Source organism: Neoarius graeffei, chromosome 27 (genome assembly GCF_027579695.1).
Source record: "Neoarius graeffei isolate fNeoGra1 chromosome 27, fNeoGra1.pri, whole genome shotgun sequence".
Taxonomy (NCBI): Eukaryota; Metazoa; Chordata; class Actinopteri; order Siluriformes; family Ariidae; genus Neoarius; species Neoarius graeffei.
The window spans coordinates 18,808,724-18,829,550 of NC_083595.1; the positions used below are offsets into that span (position 1 = coordinate 18,808,724).

General features: G+C 41.4%; 1 protein-coding gene across 1 annotated transcript in view; it reads left to right on the forward strand.

Annotated features, from left to right (window-relative positions):
• The window catches only part of otog (otogelin), a 550,025-nt gene that overhangs the window by 473,342 nt on the left and 55,856 nt on the right, over positions 1–20,827 (forward strand). Inside the window, exons 44-47 of the mRNA XM_060911543.1 lie at positions 13,346–13,450; positions 13,575–13,679; positions 16,486–16,587; positions 16,722–16,820. Coding sequence (XP_060767526.1) covers positions 13,346–13,450; positions 13,575–13,679; positions 16,486–16,587; positions 16,722–16,820 — 411 coding nt within the window. The remainder of the gene's footprint in view (positions 1–13,345; positions 13,451–13,574; positions 13,680–16,485; positions 16,588–16,721; positions 16,821–20,827) is intronic.

A 20,827-nucleotide genomic window follows, 5' to 3' on the forward strand; every position in this document is an offset into this window, starting at 1 on the left:
ATTCAATCGCTTCTTAACTTTTAACTGCCTGGGCTGCAGTCGTGATGTCACTTCTAATACAAGTAAACTGGTTGTAACTCAGGTTGAGTTTAAAGATCGCGCGACTCTAGAGTTTACCTTTGCCAAGGGTAAGAAAGAAAATCGCGCTGAGTGATGGATCTTGCAAGAAAGAAGACGTCTTTTTGGCGGAGACCATCTCTTTGGTGCGTCTAGCTCCCTTGAAAACCGGATGCGAGAGACAAAGATGGAAGCGTTGTCCCATTGTTTTATGTGCGCATGGCGGACTGACATAGATGATCCCGCCCACATGTGACATAGGTCACACGGAAGTTGCCTGGGAATTGTAGTTCTGACACAAGATGGCGGCATGATACCTACATCAGCAAATAGGAAGCATTTTGAATGACGCAAAACTGAGGGCAAATCATTCACAAATATAATGAAAAATAGTGGCCCTAAGATGGACCCCTGAGGGACCCTTGAAGGCACTAACTTCCATCTTGACTTAGAATTATCAAGAGTCACTCTCTGATGCTGTTGCGACAAATAGATTTGAACCCAAGATACCATAAAACTTTAATGTATGAAGTAATTTTTTTTTTTGACAGAGTCAAAGGTCTTTGAATAATCAGTATATATTGCATAGACCTGGTTTATTTTATCAATCTCATCTGTTATAAAATTTGTAAATAAGGCTAAGTTTGTTTCAGCTGATTTCTGGCTTATAAATCCATGTTGCTCATCGCAGAGTAGTGGGGCAAAAAACTGATTAAGAGAATTACACATTTTTCAAAAACCTTCCCAATTATAGGGATTATTGATATTGGATGGTAGTTTGACACAATATTTTTGTTGGCAGACTTAAAGATAGGAATAACATTGGTGTAGGTACAGCACATCTCTGCAACTACATTTCCCATAAATCCCTCAGTTCCTGCCCCGGATGATATCTGCTTCATCTCATATTTCACTGTGCCATGACTGGCTCATCTCATCTTTCACTGCACCATGATTGAGTAATGCACTACTGTAACTCAGGACACAAGCTTGGCCATAAATTGGATGAGCCGACTGGTGTCTCTCTCTCGGACCAGTTGCGCTAAGAAGCATCTCTCTCCCTAACTGGTGCGCTCTCTGGATCTCTCTGCCCAACCTCCCGATACGAGTCTCCCACGTCCCACTGTGCGAATGCCTCGCCAAGGTTGTGGATGTGTGTGGCTGATAGTGCCCTGCAACTCTGTCCTCCCAAAACCAGACACACATTGCTCTCTGCCTCGCTCTCTCTCTGACCAGCTCTCTCCCTCTAATCAACATGCTGTCTGTATTAAAAAGAGACACTATGGGCCTGCAGGTGGAAGCAAAGAAACAAAGGGACTAACACACATTGTTGTACGAGCCACTGGCCACTGTTAAAAAGTTCCCTCTACGTCTTCAGCCCATAAACATTCAACCAAGGACCTTCTGGATCAACAAGATCCTACCTGGAAAGGACTTTTGCAACATAGCAGATCTGCATTAAACTGAATTGGAGCTGTGCTCCGATCTTCAGAGATACACCAAAATGGAAGATCACTGGCGAATTCCTTCATGCTACCACATGAGAGTGGTCCCAAGTAAGGCTGGCATTTGGGCAAAATTAGTCTTAGTTTGATTAGTTTATGTGAAAAGTGCTATTTAAACCTAAGGTTGTTTCAAGTGTGCACACAATAATCATATAGCTTTGGTTTGATCACATTATTATATTTCTCAGTTTTACTCTGGTAAATAGATTTTGCATGCCCCATCTCTTTATTTTTCTAACATTTTCTCACCATGCTCTATTACACACATCTCAACATTCCGCTTGAGTTACTAAGGGCTGGTTAGCTCAGTTGATTAAAATGTGGTGCTTATAACCCCAAAATCATGGGGTCAATACCTGCATGGGTCAATGATTATTTATGCACCTTTGTCTAATCAGTCACACAGAGTGCCTACAGCTCCCTCCCCCACCTTTTTCACGCGCTTTCACTTACCTGCAAACATGCACACACACACATAATATTAATACCTCATACTATATCACCATTTTGTGCCTTGATTAAGCTGCTGCTAATGTTATTGAATGTACCTGATCAGCATTATCCTCACTTGATTTTGTCATTTTAATAAATTAAATATTTACAAGAAACTGTCTTGTCTGTTTTGCTGCAGTATTACTTGAGTAATACTCAGTAAAAAAAAAATTACTGAGCCATCATCTGCCGTCAAAGAATTTACATTGCCTTCACTGATCTAGTGTATCACTAGAGTGATTCATTCATTAATTTAATAATTAATAGAAATATTGATTAGTAAAATTAATGAACTGATATTTTATGAGACTGGTTGTATGAGACTGATTTAATAACATAATTGCACCCAAATAATTTTGGTGCCTTGTGTGAGGACTCGTATTGTACCTACATAATTTTGGTGCCTCATGTGAGGAGTGCAATTGCACCTACAATTGGCATATTTCAGAACTGATGGGAAAACTCCTAAACGCAGTGAGAGATTAAATAATGTACATAAAGAGTTGCACTTTTTTTTAGTATACATCCTGGAATGCCATCATAGCCCACTGACTTATTAATATTTATATTAATCAAACAATCATAAACCTGTTTAACAGAAAAAACTACATTATTCAAAGTGTCTCTCATGGGTAAATCGACATCTACATCAGGGAGATAATCACAACTATCATTGTTGTACACAGAAGTAGTAGTAGTGCTGACGCAGAGTGGCAGCTTCTCCAGTAGCTCCGTCTGTATCGCCTTTCTTTGCGTTTAGCTTTTTTTTGTTTTGTTTTTTTTTTGTTTTTTTTTTAGTCTTTTAGTCTTTCTGGTGTGTATTTATATTCTTTCTTTGACTTTAGCACTTTTTTAGCATTTTTCTTTTAGTCTTTCTGGTGTGTATTTATATTCTATGGATATTTCTGGTGTCAACATGCAGTGCAGCAGAGATTTTCATGGTTATACTCGGGAACAACTGCTTGCCCTACGACCAAGGGGACACGAGGGCATTGTCCATTCTATACCTGTGGAACTGAGGAGGAGGTACCAGGGCTGCAGAGCCGAGGCCAGGCGCAAGGCTAAGAAGACGGAGGGTCGGTGGAGGTACGAACACTCGGTTCCATCGGTGCTTATGGGGAATGTGAACTCGCTAACCAACAAAACTGATGAGCTGGCAGGACTGGTGAAAACCCAGAGGATCTACAGGGAGTGTAGCTTGTTGTGTTTCATGGAGACGTGGTATAACAGTGACACACAGGACTTTAATGTGGAGCTACCTGGATTCACTACAGTGAGAGCGGACAGGGACGCAAAGCTGAGTGGCAAGCACAAAGGTGGGGGACTCGCACTGTTTATTAACACCAGATGGTGCAACCCGGGACACATAAATGTTAAGGTGATCATCTGCTGCTGGGACATTGAACTGTTAGGGGTGAGTTTCCGACTGTATTACATGTCTCAGGAGTTTACACACGCCATTTTCACCTGTGTTTACATTCCTCCACGTGCGGACGCACAGGCGGCATGTGACATCATTCACTCAACCATAGCAGCACTGCAGACACAACACCCCGAGGCTTTCTTTGTGATCTCTGGGGATTTTAACCGTGTCACTCTGGACTCCACTCTCCCTGCCTTTCATCAGTTTGTGGACTGTCCCACTACGAAATACAGGACCATAGACCTATTGTATGCCAATGTAAGGGATGCATACAGGGCAATCCCACTACCGCCACTCGGAAGATCTGACCATAATCTGATTCTCCTACAGCCTCAGTACAAACCAATGGTTCTGAGGCAGCCCACCACCATTCGTTCATTCAGGGCCTGGTCTCCCAAGGCAAAGGAAACTTTTAAGGACTGCTTCGAGATGACCAACTGGAATGTACTGTTAGACCCGCATGGGGAGGACATTAAGGAGGTGACACACTGCATAACGGTCTACTTGAACTTTTGCAGGGACGTTGTTGTTCCCACAAAAACTGTATGCTGCTTTCCAAACAACAGGCCCTGGATTACCAGTGAAGTTAAGAGCCTCCTCAACCAAAAGAAGAGGGCGTTCAATGATGGAGACAGGTCAGAGCTGAAGTGTATACAGGGGGAACTCAAAGTCCTGTTAAAAGAGGCCAAGGAGTCATACAGGAAAAAGGTGGAACAGAAGCTGCAAGAAAACAACATGAAGGAGGTCTGGGATGGGATGAAAACCATCACAGACTACAAGAAGAACAGCGGCAGCTCAGCAGATGGGGGCATGGACAGGGCAAACCAGTTTAACCACTTCTTCAACAGGTTTGATTGTCCTACTCCTGCAGCCCCCTCTTTCCCTCCTCCTGCAGCAGTTGTCACCTCATCACCATCACCAGCAGATCAGCCCTCACCCCCACCACCAACATCATCAGCATTAGAGCCATCAACACCTCCTGCAGACAGAATACACATCCACTCCCCCACTGTGCTCTCTCCAGTTCTATTCACTCTCTACACATCAGACCTCAAATACAACTCGGAGTCTTACCACATGCAGAAGTTCTCGGACAATACTGTGATTGTAGGATGTGTTAATGATGGACAGGATTTTGTGTTGTGGTGTAAATCCAACCACCTGCAGCTGAACATTGGCAAAACAAAAGAAATGCTTGTGGACTTTAGAAGGTCCAGGCTGACTCTGCAGCCAATCTCTATTGAGGGGGTCAATGTGGAGATGGTCAGGACCTACAAATACCTGGGTGTACATCTAAATGGCAAGCTGGACTGGACAGTGAACACTGACACCCTCTCCAGGAAGTGTCAGAGCAGACTGTACTTCCTGAGGAGTCTCCGGTCCTTCAGGATCTGCTGAAAACTGCTGTTGATGTTCTACCAGTTTGTGGTAGCCAGTGTCCTCTTCTGTGCTGTAGTGTGTTGGGGAGGCAGCATTAAGAAGAGAGACTCTGGATGGCTCGACAGGCTGGTGAGGAAAGCTGGCTCTGTGCTGGGAACTGAGCCGGAGTCCCTTACATCAGTGGCAAAGCGAAGGGCCCTGAGCAAACTGTTCTTAGGCTACATCCACACGACAACGGCAACGAAATGTTATTTAAAAATATATCGCGTCCAAATGGGCAACGATCAGTAAAATATCAGGTCCATATGGCAATGCAACGCTTGCTGAAAACGATGCAATACACATGCCACACCTCTAGGGGCGCTGTAAGACGGTCCCTTCGGAGACACCAGAACAATAGAAGAAGTAAGGACGTATGCGCATAAACTATTATGCGCGAGACTTCATATTAGCCACAAAGTCAGGAAAATCTGTTCGTAAAATTACATTATAATGACCAAATACAATGAAAAGTATTTTTCCAGTCTCACCTGTGAAAGGTAATCCCATGTGATCTCGTTTGGACGGCAAACCTGTTGGTACAGTTAAACGCAGATAATCTTTATTCTCCGCTTTGACCTCTCCAATATGGCGGCGAGGATGACGTATGATTCTACGCGGAAGGCGGCGTCTTTAATGGTCCGGAATAAATTGAATACTACACGTTGATGGATTAATTTGTTGTTTCTCACCTGTGAAAGGTAATCCCATGTGATCTCGTTTGGACGGTAAACCTGTTGGTACAGTTAAAGGCAGCACATGAATCTTTATTCTCCGCTTTGACCTATCCAATATGGTGGCGAGGATGACGTATGATTCTACGCGGAAGGCGGCGTCTTTAATGGTCCGGAATAAATTGAATGTTACACGTTGATGGATTAATTTGCTCCTCTACGCCCTTTTTGAGGAATGTATTGTCGGACTTAAATCAGCATCTGAAGAGGTGAGATCGCTCCTTTTTTTCCCTATTTTTGCTGGCGGGATTGACTCTGCCCTAAGGGCAGAGTCTCTCTCTCTCTCTCTCTCTCTCTCTCTCTCTCTCTCTCTCTCACTTTGCACCATTACACAATAAATATTCACAGTGAAAATATTTTGTATGCGCATTTCATGAACCAAGTTATAGGATTTGTTGACAACTCGCATCGCAATGAGAAGATCATTGGCACTACTGGTGTTAAGAATCAGACCATTTCATAAATGAATATTTTGCTGTAGAGCTGCAGTGTTTGTACAATTGCATGTTTTTGCTTCACTATTACTGTCACTATTCTGCTTCTTGCATTACTACTGTGAACTAACACTGAACATAATAATAATAATAATAATAATAATAATAATATCCAAGCTCGTGTTTCACTCTCACTAGTGCTCTGTAAGGCTTTTTCCTGGTGATATTCGTTACACTTCTACCCGGCGTGAAGCACTCACAGTCATGTGGTTGTGACGTCATCGTAAACAAATCCGTTCTACTCATCCAGACGACTTCACAATGGCAACGTTGCCAGATCTTTCCACTCTGGAACCCGTTCTCAAAAAGATTGCGTTTTGGGCACCCAAAACGCCGGTGCCATGTGGACGCCAGGCCTAAACGATAAGCAATTGTATCGGAGTCACCTGAATCCATTGCCGTGTGGACAGGGCCTTAATCATGGACAATGTTCACCACCCTCTGCACGGCACCATCATCAGCCAGAGGAGCTCGTTCAGTGGCAGACTGTTGTCCCTGCCTGCACCACGGACAGATTCAGGAAGTCTTTTGTTCCTCAGGTCATTAGACTGTTCAACTCCTCCTGACTCAGCAAAAATAAGACTCTGTGACTCTGCTGTACTCAGGACTATTTACACTGCTCTTTTCATGTCCATTGCACTTTTCTGCTGCTTACATAGATGTACATTATATGCATAGATGGGTATATACAGATATTTGTAGGTAAGCTGGTATGTTGTACTTTACCTAATTATATACTTTATTATTATATACTGTGATAATGTACCTACTTACAATATTATACATACTGCTATATATACTAACTTAATATTTATATACTAACTTAATATTATATATTGTATACTATCACACTATTACATATACTATACGTACTGATATAGACATTAACTATGCCTATCATGTAATATACTATGCTTTTTATCTACCATATACCACTAAACACACTGCACATGTATGTAACTGTCCACAAAGTATTTGCACTGCTCAGTACACTCTTATTTGCACTGTGACTGGTTACTGCCAACTGCACTACCTCACTACCTCCCACACTGAGAGCTGTATATTCTATTACTTGCTCTTATTGGTAATGTTTTATTTCTTTTAGTATTTTGTATTTTAGTTTTTTATATGTATAATGCTATATAGTTTTTGTATTGATTTTGGGCAATGTGGAAATGTTACTGGATACCTTAAATTTCCCTCTGGGATTAATAAGGTAGGTAGTTAGGTACAGTGGTGCTTGAAAGTTTGTGAACCCTTTAGAATTTTCTATATTTCTGCATAAATATGACATAAAACATCATCAGATGTTCACACAAGTCCTAAAAGTAGATAAAGAGAACCCAGTTAAACAAATTATACTTGGTAATTTATTTATTGAGGAAAATGATCCAATATTACATATCTGTGAGGGGCAAAAGTATGTGAACCTTGGTTTCAGTATCTGGTGTGATGCCCTTGTGCAGCAATAACTGCAACTAAACATTTGCAGTAACTGTTGATCAGTCCTGCACACCGGCTTGGAGGAATTTTAGCCCATTCCTCCGTACAGAACAGCTTCAACTCTGGGATGTTGGTGGGTTTCCTCACATGAACTGCTCGCTTCAGGTCCTTCCACAACATTTCCATTGGATTAAGGTCAGGACTTTGACTCGGCCATTCCAAAACATTAACTTTATTCTTCTTTAACCATTCTTTGGTAGAACGACTTGTGTGCTTAGGGTCGTTGTCTTGCTGCATGACCCACCTTCTTTTGAGATTCAGTTCATGGACAGATGTCCTGCAATTTTCCTTTATAATTCGCTGGTGTAATTCAGAATTCATTGTCCCATCAATGATGGCAAGCTGTCCTGGCCCAGATGCGGCAAAACAGGACCAAACCATGATACTACCACCACCATGTTTCACAGATGGGATAAGGTTCTTATGCTGGAATGCAGCATTTTCCTTTCTCCAAACATAACACTTCTCATTTAAACCAAAAATTCTATTTTGGTTTCATCTGTCCACAAAACATTTTTCCAATAGCCTTCTGGCTTGTCCACATGATCTTTAGCCAACTGCATATGAGCAACAAAGTTCTTTTTGGAGAGCAGTGGCTTTCTCCTTGCAACCCTGCCATGCACACCATTTGTTGTTCAGTGTTCTCCTGATGGTGGACTCATGAACATTAACATTAGCCAGTGTGAGAGAGGCCTTCAGTTGCTTAGAAGTTACCTTGGGGTCCTTTGTGACCTCGTCGACTATTACACGCCTTGCTCTTGGAGTGATCTTTGTTGGTCGACCACTCCTGGGGAGGGTAACAATGGTCTCGGATTTCCTCCATTTGTACACAATCTATCTGACTGTGGATTGGTGGAGTCCAAACTCTTTAGAGATGGTTTTGCAACATTTTCCAACCTGATGAGCATCAACAACGCTTTTTCTGAGGTCCTCAGAAATCTCCTTTGTTTGTGCCATGATGCACTTCCACAAACATGTGTTGTGAAGATCAGACTTTGATAGATCCCTGTTTTTTAAATAAAACAGGGTGCCCACTCACACCTGATTGTCATCCCATTGATTGAAAACACCGGACTCTAATTTCACCTTCAAATTAATTGCTAATCCTAGAGGTTCACATACTTTTGCCACTCACAGATATGTATTATTGGATCATTTTCCTCAATAAATTAATGACCAAGTATAATATTTTTGTCTCATTTGTTTAACTGGGTTCTCTTTATCTACTTTTAGGACTTGTGTGAAAATTTGATGATGTTTTAGGTCATATTTATGCAGAAATATAGAAAATTCGAAATGGTTCACAAACTTTCAAGCACCACTGTAGGTAGGTAGGTATCTATCTATCTATCTATCTATCTATCTATCTATCTATCTATCTATCTATCTATCATAAAAAATTACTAAACATTTCAGCAATTTCATTCCCTTCAGTAGTTTCCTTCGTATGACATAACATCGGAATTATACCTTCACGCTTTTTACTCCTGACAAAATGCCAGAATCTTTTAGGATTTTCTTGAATCTTATCTTTGATATACTCTTTGTACTTTACTTTCTGGACTTTTTTAACCTCCACCCTAATTTCAGAAAATATCTTATAAAAGTGACTATTTTGATCATGCCCATTTTTGATAAAATTTCTATGTGCTTCTCTTTTTCTTTTATTAAGCTAATTAGATCCTGGTCATACCAACATGGGTATTTGCAGTTTTTAATAGTAAAGGAAGGAACTGAATGCCTATAAAATATCATACAAATAACCAAAAGCATCATCAACATTAGAAAATCTACCAATAGCTGACCAAGATAAGGATAGAAATGAAATTATTTACAGTGACAATCTTTAGTAGTATATTCAGTTTTATAACTGAAAGGTATTTTGTCTTCTATTTTTAATATAAAGACAGTCACATAATACCTCTAATATCACCTAACAAGTTACAGTGGTGCTAGAGAGTTTGTGAACCCTTTAGAATTTTCTATATTTCTGCATAAATGCATCATCAGATTTTCACACAAGTCCTAAAGTAGATAAAGATAACCCAGTTAAACAAGTGAGACAAAAATATTATACTTGGTCATTTACTTATTGAGAAAGTGATCCAATATTACATATCTGTGAGTGGCAAAAGTATGTGAACCTCTAGGATTAGCAATTAATTTGAAGGTGAAATTAGAGTCAGGTGTTTTCAATCAATGGGATGACAATCAGGTGTGAGTAGGCACCCTGTTTTGTTTCAAGAACAGGGCTCTATCAAAGTCTGATCTTCAAAACATGTTTGTGGAAGTGTATCATGGCACGAACAAAGGAGATTTCTGAGGACCTCAGATAAAGCACTGATGCTCACCAGGCTGGAAAAGGCTGCAAAACCATCTCTAAAGAGTTTGGACCCCTCCAATCCACAGTCAGACAGATTGTGTACAAATGGAGGAAATTCAAGACCATTGTTACCCTCCCCAGAAGTGGTCGACCAACAAAGATCACTCCAAGTCGGTGCAATAGTCGGTGAGGTCACAAAGGAATCCAGGTTAATTTCTAAGCAACTGAAGGCCTCTCTCACATTGGCTAATGTTAATGTTCATGAGTCCACCATCAGGAGAACACTGAACAACAATGGTGTGCATGGCAGGGTTGCAAGGAGAAAGCCATTGCTCTCCAAAAAGAACATTGCTGCTCATCTGCAGTTTGCTAAAGATCATGTGGACAAGCCAGAAGGCTATTGGAAAAATGTTTTGTGAATGGATGAGACAAAAATAGAACTTTTTGGTTTAAATGAGAAGCATTATATTTGGAGAAAGGAAAACACTGCATTCCAGCATAAGAACCTTATCCCATCTGTGAAACATGGTGGTGGTAGTATCATGGTTTGGGCCTGTTTTGCTGCATCTGGGCCAGGACAGCTTGCCATCATTGATGGAACAATGAATTCTGAATTACAGTGGTGCTTGAAAGTTTGTGAACCCTTTAGAATTGTCTATATTTCTGCATAAATATGACCTAAAACATCATCAGATTTTCACACAAGTCCTAAAAGTAGATAAAGAGAACCCAGTTAAACAAATGAGACAAAAATATTATACTTGGTCATTTATTTATTGAGGAAAATGTTCCAATATTACATATCTGTAAGTGGCAAAAGTATGTGAACCTTTGTTTTCAGTATCTGGTGTGACCCCCTTGTGCAGCAATAACTGCAACTAAATGTTTCTGGTAACTGTTGATCAGTCCTGCACACCAGCTTGGAGGAATTTTAGCCCGTTCCTCTGTACAGAATAGCTTCAACTCTAGGATGTTGGTGGGTTTCCTCACATGAACTGCTCGCTTCAGGTCCTTCCACAACATTTCGATTGGATTAAGGTCAGGACTTTGACTCGGCCATTCCAAAACATTAACTTTATTCTTCTTTAACCATTCTTTGGTAGAACAACTTGTTTGCTTAGGGTCATTGTCTTGCTGCATGACCCACCTTCTCTTTAGATTCAGTTCATGGACAGATGTCCTGACATTTTCCTTTAGAATTTGCTGGTATAATTCAGAATTCATTGTTCCATCAATAATGGCAAGCCGTGCTGGCCCAGATGCAGCAAAACAGGCCCAAACCATGATACTACCACCACCATGTTTCACAGATGGGATAAGGTTCTTATGCTGGAATGCAGTGTTTTCCTTTCTACAAACATAATGCTTCTCATTTAAACCAAAAAGGTCTATTTTGGGCGGCACGGTGGTGTAGTGGTTAGCGCTGTCGCCTCACAGCAAGAAGGTCCTGGGTTCGAGCCCCGGGGCCGGTGAGGGCCTTTCTGTGTGGAGTTTGCATGTTCTCCCCGTGTCCGCGTGGGTTTCCTCCGGGTGCTCCGGTTTCCCCCACAGTCCAAAGACATGCAGGTTAGGTTAACTGGTGACTCTAAATTGACCGTAGGTGTGAGTGTGAATGGTTGTCTGTGTCTATGTGTCAGCCCTGTGATGACCTGGCGACTTGTCCAGGGTGTACCCTGCCTTTCGCCCGTAGTCAGCTGGGATAGGCTCCAGCTTGCCTGCGACCCTGTAGAAGGATAAAGCGGCTAGAGATGATGAGATGAGATGAGGTCTATTTTGATCTCATCCATCCACAAAACATTTTTCCAATAGCCTTCTTGCTTGTCCACATGTTCTTTAGCAAACTGCAGATGAGCAGCAATGTTCTTTTTGGAGAGCAGTGGCTTTCTCCTTGCAACCCTGCCATGCACACCATTGTTGTTCAGTGTTCTCCTGATGGTGGACTCATGAACATTAACATTAGCCAATGTGAGAGAGGCCTTCAGTTGCTCAGAAGTTACCCTGGGGTCCTTTGTGACCTCGCCGACTATTACATGCCTTGCTCTTGGAGTGATCTTTGTTGGTCGACCACTTCTGGGGAGGATAACAATGGTCTTGAATTTCCTCCATTTGTACACAATCTGTCTGATTGTGGATTGATGGAGTCCAAACTCTTTAGAGATGGTTTTGTAACCTTTTCCAGCCTGATGAGCATCAACAATACTTTTTCTGATGTCCTCAGGAATCTCCTTTGTTCATGCCATGATACACTTCCACAAACATGTGTTGTGAAGATCAGACTTTGATAGATCCCTGTTCTTTAAATAAAACAGGGTGCCCACTCACACCTGATTGTCATCCCATTGATTGAAAACACCTGACTCTAATTTCACCTTCAAATTAACTGCTAATCCTAGAGGTTCACATACTTTTGCCACTCACAGATATGTAATATTGGATCATTTTCCTCAATAAATAAATGACCAAGTATAATATTTTTGTCTCATTTGTTTAACTGGGTTCTCTTTATCTACTTTTAGGACTTGTGTGAAAATCTGATGATGTTTTAGGTCATATTTATGCAGACATATAGAAAATTCTAAAGGGTTCACAAACTTTCAAGCACCACTCTATACCAGTGAATTCTAACGGAAAATGTCAGGACATTTGTCCATGAACTGAATCTCAAGAGAAGGTGGGTCATGCAGCAAGACAACAACCCTAAGCACACAAGCCGTTCCACCAAAGAATGGTTAAAGAAGAATAAAGTTAATGTTTTGGAATGGCCAAGTCAAAGTCCTGACCTTAATCCAATCGAAATGTTGTGGAAGGACCTGAAGCGAGCAGTTCATGTGAGGAAACCCATCAACATCCCAGAGTTGAAGCTGTTCTGTATGGAGGAATGGGCTGAAATTCCTCCAAGCTGGTGTGCAGGACTGATCAACGGTTACCAGAAATGTTTAGTAGCAGTTATTGCTGCACAAGGGGGTCACACCAGATACTGAAACCAAAGGTTCACATACTTTTGCCACTCACAAATATGTAATATTGGATCATTTTCCTCAATAAATACATGACCAAGTATAATATTTTTGTCTCGTTTGTTTAACTGGGTTCTCTTTATCTACTTTTAGGACTTGTGCGAAAATCTGATGATGTTTTAGGTCATATTTATGCAGAAATATAGACAATTCTAAAGGGTTCACAAACTTTCAAGCACCACTGTACATAAGCCTTTTCTAAATTCTCTAGCATAGCTTTGTAAAAGATTTATACATTGCTTCTAAAGGTGCTATAACTACACTATTCGCCCTTCAAATAAAGGGTTACCATATTTTCAAAGCATGTGTGCAGAATAGTCAAACTGTTGAATTTAGTTTGAAATAACTAGAACTTACTTATGTTGTTTGATTTTGCAGTGTGTAATCAGAGTGCATGTGAGACCACTTTGATGGACTGTAAATATGGACAGAAGATGGTGTCATACTTCAGACATGACTCATGCTGTCCAGAGTACACCTGTGGTGAGATTAACATACTTTGTGTACAGTATATATACTGTGTGTATATATATATATATATATATATATATATATATATATATATATATATATATATATAAATACAGTAACTCTACTTTATCTGTAGAGTGTGATCCTGACCAGTGTGTGCTAGATGTCCCTGTGTGCCGGGAGGATCAGACATTAATTGCCACTCGCACTGAAGGAAGCTGCTGTCTGGCACACATCTGCAGTGAGTCCTTGTTTTAAATATGTCACTTTTAACCAAAAGCAGAGCAACAGCAATATAATCCCTTTCGTGAGAGATAAGATGCAATTGTGCACAGTAACTAAATCTTGGGTGGCATGGTGATGTAGGGCCCCAGTTCAATCCTGTCTGTGTGAAGTTCCACATATTCTCTTGTCTGTGTAGGTTTCCTCTTCATTCTCCAGTTTCCTCCCACCTCCCAAAAACACAGCAATAGGTGCATTATTACATTATATTACATGGCATTTAGCAGCTGCTGTTATCCAGAGCGACGTACAATGAGTGCAAAAGTCAGGTATACAAAGTGCTGAACTTCTACACTGTAAAAAATGTAACTTGCAAAATTGTTGAGTGAAAAAAGGATTCTAAGTTGAATGAACAAATTTCCCTTCTAATTGTTCAAGTAACTAAAAAAAAATAGTTGCGACGCCTTTCCTTCGCCACAAGTTCATAGGAATTGGAAAATTAAGTTAAGTGAACTTATATATTCAAGTGCTGATTGACGCCCCTTAACCAATGCCACTGCGCATGCACACTTCACAAGTTCGAAAGTTTCACTGGTCAGGTGGAGTGAGAAGTCTGTGGAAACTGACTCGAGACGTTGTATAGGAGTATAGACTAAGCTTTCCTCAACAGAGGCCAGGGAATTCCCTTCTTGTATGTCGGTATTTGTTTGTGTTTGTGTAATAATAGGCAAAGTGAAGTAGAACTTAAGTGTTGAGAGGTTTGTGTTAACTAAAAAATGTAATGCACACTAAATCGTTGTAAAAAAAAAATAGTCAAGCCAACTTAAAAATGTAACGCAACCTGCTGCCAAAGGATTTTGAGTAAACTCAACTTAGAACCATGATGTGCCAACTTGCTCTTCTAAGTTAATTGCCATTATTATTTCAATTTATTTCAACTAAACAATTTGTTGGACTGAACTTCTAAAGGCAAGTCAAGTCAACTCAACATAAAATACTCTTCTATGTGAACTTAAAAGAAAATTTTGGGGCATCGTGGCTCAGGTGGATAAGGCGCCATACCATAAATCAGGGGACCCGGGTTCGATTCCAAGCCAAGGTAATTTCCTGCTCCCTGCCTGTCTCCCTCCTGCTCATTTCCTGTCTCTACACTGTCCTATCCAATAAAGGTGGAAAAAGCCCCCAAAAAATCTTTAAAAAGAATAATTTAAGATAACTTAATGTTTTTTGTGCCAACTTGCTTTTCCAAGTTAATTGGAATGATTATTTCAATTTATTTCAACATCACAATTTGAATGCACTGAACTTGCTAAATAAAGTAAGGTCAACATAAAATACTCATCTGTGTCGACTTAAAAGAGCAAGTCAGCACAACTATTTGGCCCGGAGTTGAGTTTACTCAAAATCCTTTGGCAGCAGGTTGCGTTACATTTTTAAGTTGGCTTGACTAATTTTTTTTTTACAGTGTAGACAAGAAAGTTCTAGTGTCAACTGAACATGTGACAGTAATACTTGGTGTAATATTCTGTTGAAGTACCAATACTCAGCAAACAGCCAAGGAAACAAACCAACCATACAAAGTACAACTAAATAGAGAACTCAAAGGGCTAACCCCAAGGTAGATAATACACAGCCTAGAGTGATCTAGACCAATACACAGTTACACAGTGGGCAGGAAAGCAGGGGATAGGTGTAGCCTGAAGAGGTGAGTCTTCAGTCTGTGCTTGAAGGTGATCAGGGAGTCAGCAGTTCTGACCTCAATGGGAAGGTCATTCCACCAACGGGGAGCCAGGATGGACAGCAGTCTTAAGCAGGCTGGGGTGGAGCACAGAGGAGGAGGGTCCAGGCGACCAGTAGTAGTGGAGCTTAGGGATCTGGCTGGCATGTAGGGGCAGCTCAGACTCTGGAGATATGCTAATCCCTTGACAGCCTGGTAAGCTAGCACCAATGTCTTTAATTTGATCAGCTGTACTGAACTTCCCCTAGGTGCAAATGAGTGAATGACTAGTGCTCCATTTAGGGTGTATCCCTGCCTTGTGCCCAATTTTCCCAGAACAGGCTCCCAATCCAGACAGCTAGCTTACTGTGTTTTGGATCAGACAGTTGAAGCTCTGGAACTAAACTACATGCTGTCTAATAACACTATTCTGTACTCCTTATATATAACTGTTTTTACAGTTGTTTCAGTGAGCATAATAATAATAATAATAATAATAATGATGGATTTCTTTTCACTTTCTAATTTTCTGGAAATTAAATTGAAAGGTGATTTCTACCTAAACACCCTCTCTTCTTGTGCTGGTAATCAATGTGGCATAATCCTCTCATTATTTTTGCCTTTATCCTTCTACAGTGTCGCAGGCAAGCTGGACCCTATCCCAGCTGACTACGGGCGAAAGGCAGGGTACACCCTGAACAAGTCGCCAGGTCATCACAGGGCTGACACATAGACACAGACAACCATTCACACCTACGGTCAATTTAGAGTCACCAGTTAACCTAACCTGCATGTCTTTGGACTGTGGGGGAAACCGGAGCACCCGGAGGAAACCCATGCAGACATGGGGAGAACATGCAAACTCCACACAGAAAGGCCCTCGTTGGCCACAGGGCTCGAACCCGGACCTTCTTGCTGTGAGGCGACAGTACTAACCACTACACCACCGTGCCGCCCTGGCATAATCCTGTCTGTTGTAATTCAGTAATCTATATGAATCATATTTTGACTTTTATAACACTGTGTCTCTGCTGGAGGTTACGCGTTAACATCCACAAACAAAACTCAGGATTGATGTGTATTTGTTTGGTTTGTGTGTTTACTGCAGTGTGTGATATATGTTCAGAGGCAGTTCCAGACTGTGTAGATGGAGAGCTGCTTACTGTAGATACAAACAGTACTGATCGCTGCTGCCCCACATATCACTGCTGTAAGCCATTTCCATGACAAGTCCTCTTATACACTAACACAGGACACCGTATGTAAAAATAGATACTCTTAGTTATTTGTGTGTGTGTGTGTGTGTGTGTGTTTGTTTACGCGTATGTGCATGTGCGTACACAGTGTGTGAACCATCCAGATGTTCAGTCATTGAATGTCCAGTTGGAATGGTTGCTGTTTCCACTATTGTTCCAGAGCAGTGCTGTCCATCACAGGAATGTCGTAAGTAATTTATTTATTCAATCTAATGCAGCAGGTGTGTGTGTGTGTGTGTGTGTGTGTGTGTGTAAGTGAGTGACTGAGTGAGTGAGTGAGAGGCTGTTACATCCAAAATTTGAACTTTATCTCTCTCAAACACTATCCTTCTGTCCAGGAATGTAGGAAAGAGGAGGGACAGGGGGCACAGTATCCCATAAAAAAAAAAAAAACATTGGCAGATCCCTCCCCTCCATTTCAAAAAAAGGATATTGTCTCATCTCATCTCATTATCTCTAGCCGCTTTATCCTTCTACAGGGTCGCAGGCAAGCTGGAGCCTATCCCAGCTGACTATGGGCGAAAGGCGGGGTACACCCTGGACAAGTCGCCAGGTCATCACAGGGCTGACACATAGACACAGACAACCATTCACACTCACGGTCAATTTAGAGTCACCAGTTAACCTAACCTGCATGTCTTTGGACTGTGGGGGAAACCGGAGCACCCGGAGGAAACCCACGCGGACACGGGGAGAACATGCAAGGATATTGTATATTTTTTATTTATTTATGCAAATCATAAAGTCCTCCAACTTCTTTCGGCTGTTCTCATTAGGGGTCACCACGGTGGATAATGTCCCTCCATCTCCTCCTGTCCTCCATATCTTTTTCTGTAGCACCAACCGTCCTCATGTCCTCCATCACCATATCTATAAATCTCATCTTTTGTCTTCCTCTTTTCCATCTACCTGGCAACTCCATCTCCAGCATTCTTTTCCCAATATACCCTAGATCTCTCCTCTGTACATGTTCAAACCATTTCACTCTTGCGTCTCTCACTTTGTCAAGTCAAGTTTATTTGTATAGCACGTTTAACAATAAACATTGTCACAAAGCAGCTTTACAGAACTTGAATGACTTAAAACATGAGCTAAATTTATCCCTAATCTATCCCCAATGAGCAAGCCATTGCAAGGAAAGTGGCAAGGAAAAACTCCCTCACATGACATGAGGAAGAAACCTCAAGAGGAACCAGACTCAAAAGGGAACCCATCCTCATTTGGGAAACAACAGACAACATGACTATAACATTAACAGTCCTAACATAAAGTCAGCTTCGTTGATGCTATAAACCCCTCACCGATGGAAACCCGAGCACAAAACCGTTCATGACAACCGCAGTCCCAAAGTCAGCAAGCCAACTGCAGTCCTAAAGTCAGCAAGTCAACTGCAGTCCTAAAGTCAGCAAGTCAACTGCAGTCCCCAGCCACAAAAGCACCACTGCAAGAGTCCAGAGCGTCCTCCAGGTGTGACCCCCAACTGTCCATATAGGGCCGTCCTCCACAGGAGCGATGTGATGAGACTCCAACCAGACACAGGGCACCAGGATGGATCAGGCAGGTCCGAGGAGCAGAAGAGGTCAGTATCTTGATCCCAGGACTGACATGTAACTCAGAGGGACAGATTTGGGGGGGTGGGGGAAACACAGGTTGTTAGGTATGCCCAATGTCACCTGAATAAGTAGGAACAGTATACATATTGCACTGAGTACAAGCAGGGACTCCGGCAACTAACTATGACAGCATAACTAAAAGGGGAGAGCCAGAAAGTAACACAGGCATGAGGGAGCCTCGGGACATAAAGCAGCCAGCCACTACACCATCAACAAACTCGAGTGAGCAAGCGAGTGGGGGACTGACAGCATCCATACATCCCAGTTTACCAAAACATTCTATGTCTGAGGACCCTCCAGATCTACACCTTTACCTCATAAACACCATTAACAAAAGGCTTGACTAAACAGATACGTTTTCAGCCTAGACTTAAACACTGAGACTGTGTCTGATTCCCGAACACTTCTTGGAAGGCTGTTCCATAACTGTGGGGCTTTGTAAGGAAAGGCTCTACCCCCTGATGTAGCCTTCACTATATGAGGTACCAGCAGATAGCCTGCACCTTTTGATCTAAGTAGGCGTGGCAGGTCATAGGGTACCCAGGTACTGTGTTGCGAGACCATTCAGTGCTTTAAAGGTCAATTGTAGTATTTTATAATCAGTACGAAATTTGATTGGGAGCCAATGCAGTGTGGATAAGACAGGGGTGATGTGGTTATATTTTCTAGTTCTAGTAAGGACTCTTGCTGTTGCATTTTGAACTAACTGGAGCTTGTTTATGCACTTATTGGAACATCCAGACAGTAAGGCAGACCTGGGCATTTTCCGGCCCGCGGGCCACATCCAGCCCTTTGGTTCATTCTGACCGGCCTGCGTAAGGTTAATTAGAAATTACAAAATAAACGTATTTTCTAATTTTACCTCATGCATGGTCTGAATGTGCATTGCTTTTATTTTGAAGTTGTGTTCAACAAAAACGCAATGCGCGTGACCTGAACATGACATGAAATTCCACGAAACCTAATCCCGTGATAACTACTTCCATAATTTGTCCAGACCAACCACAAACTTGTACGTCATCCTTCAAACAGTCCAGCCAATCACATAGTGTGACATCACCAGCAGGCGCTACAGCCCGAGCCAATCTGTAGATCTGAAACCTACACCAAATCGACTGATCATCTGTCAGCTGTGCTTCGCATCTCCACCTCAGACATTCAACCTGACTTTGAGGCACTCGTTAAAGACCAACAGAGACTAGATTTCTCTCACTGAACAAATAAAAAACACCATATGAGGTGACTAGACTACAAATGTGGGCATCGTTATTATAATATGATGTATCTTGTTTGATATGTGGAGTAGAAAGACAATATTGTGATGTCTTTATTGTGTTTTGGGGTGAATGTGACTGAAAAAAATGGTACAAACGTTCACATTTTGTTAACCGTTGTTTTGGGAAATTTGATTGAATAAATGACATTTTTTGTAAGGCAACCTCGTTTTTTCCATACTCTTACCAGTCTTAGCAGCTTGTTAAAACAATGTTATTTACTGCTTTATATAAAGAAATACAATTAATATTATGCAGAATTTAGTTCAGCCTTATGGTCTGGCCCTCCACAAAATTTTCTGTTTCTCATGTGGCCCTATGGAAAAAATAATTGCCCACCCCTGCAGTAAGGCATTACAATAATCCAACCTGGAGGTAATGAAAACATGAACTAGTTTCTCTGTGTCATGTAGTAACATTAAATTTCTTATCTTAGCAATATTTCTGAGATGAAAGAAAGTTATCTGGGTAATGTTATCAATGTGAGTTTTGAATGAAAGACTGCGGTCAATAATCACTCTGAGGTCTTTTACTGCTGCACGTGAAGAAACAGAAAGGCCATCCAGAGTTGCTGTGTAATCAGAAAACTTACTTCTAGCTGCATGTGGTCCGAGTACAAGTACTTCAGTCTTGTCAGAGTTAAGCAGAAGGAAATTAATAAGCATCCAGTGTCTAATGTCCTTTACACATTCCTCAATTCTATTAAGCTGGTGTCTCTCATCAGGTTTTGCAGAAACATACAACTGTGTGTCATCAGCATAACAGTGGAAACTAATACAATTTTTACAAATAATATCACCCAGAGGTAACATATATAAAGAAAAAAGCAGTGGACCCAAGACAGTACCTTGTGGAACACCAAACTTTACCTCAGTATGTCTAGAAAAATCACCATTTACATCAACATGATGATAGCAATCAGTTAAATAAGACCTGAGCCAGGAGAGGGCTGTTCCCTTAACTCCCAAACATTTTCTAGTCTATCCAGGAGAATGGAATGATCAATGGTATCAAATGCTGCACTAAGGTCAAGCAACACAAGCAGCGAGACACCACCCTGATCAGACACCAACAGTAGGTCATTTACTACTTTAACCAGAGCTGTCTCTGTGCTATGATGAGGTCTAAATCCTGACTGATACATTTCATGAATGTTATTCCTATGTAAATATAAGCATAACTGCTGTGCCACAGCTTTTTCAAGGATCTTGGAGATAAAGGGGAGTGTCATGAGCCGCCCCGGATTTCCACTCCGGAGATTTATTATCTCCCAGCTCAGTGCAATCCGGACGGGACTTCCATCTTGC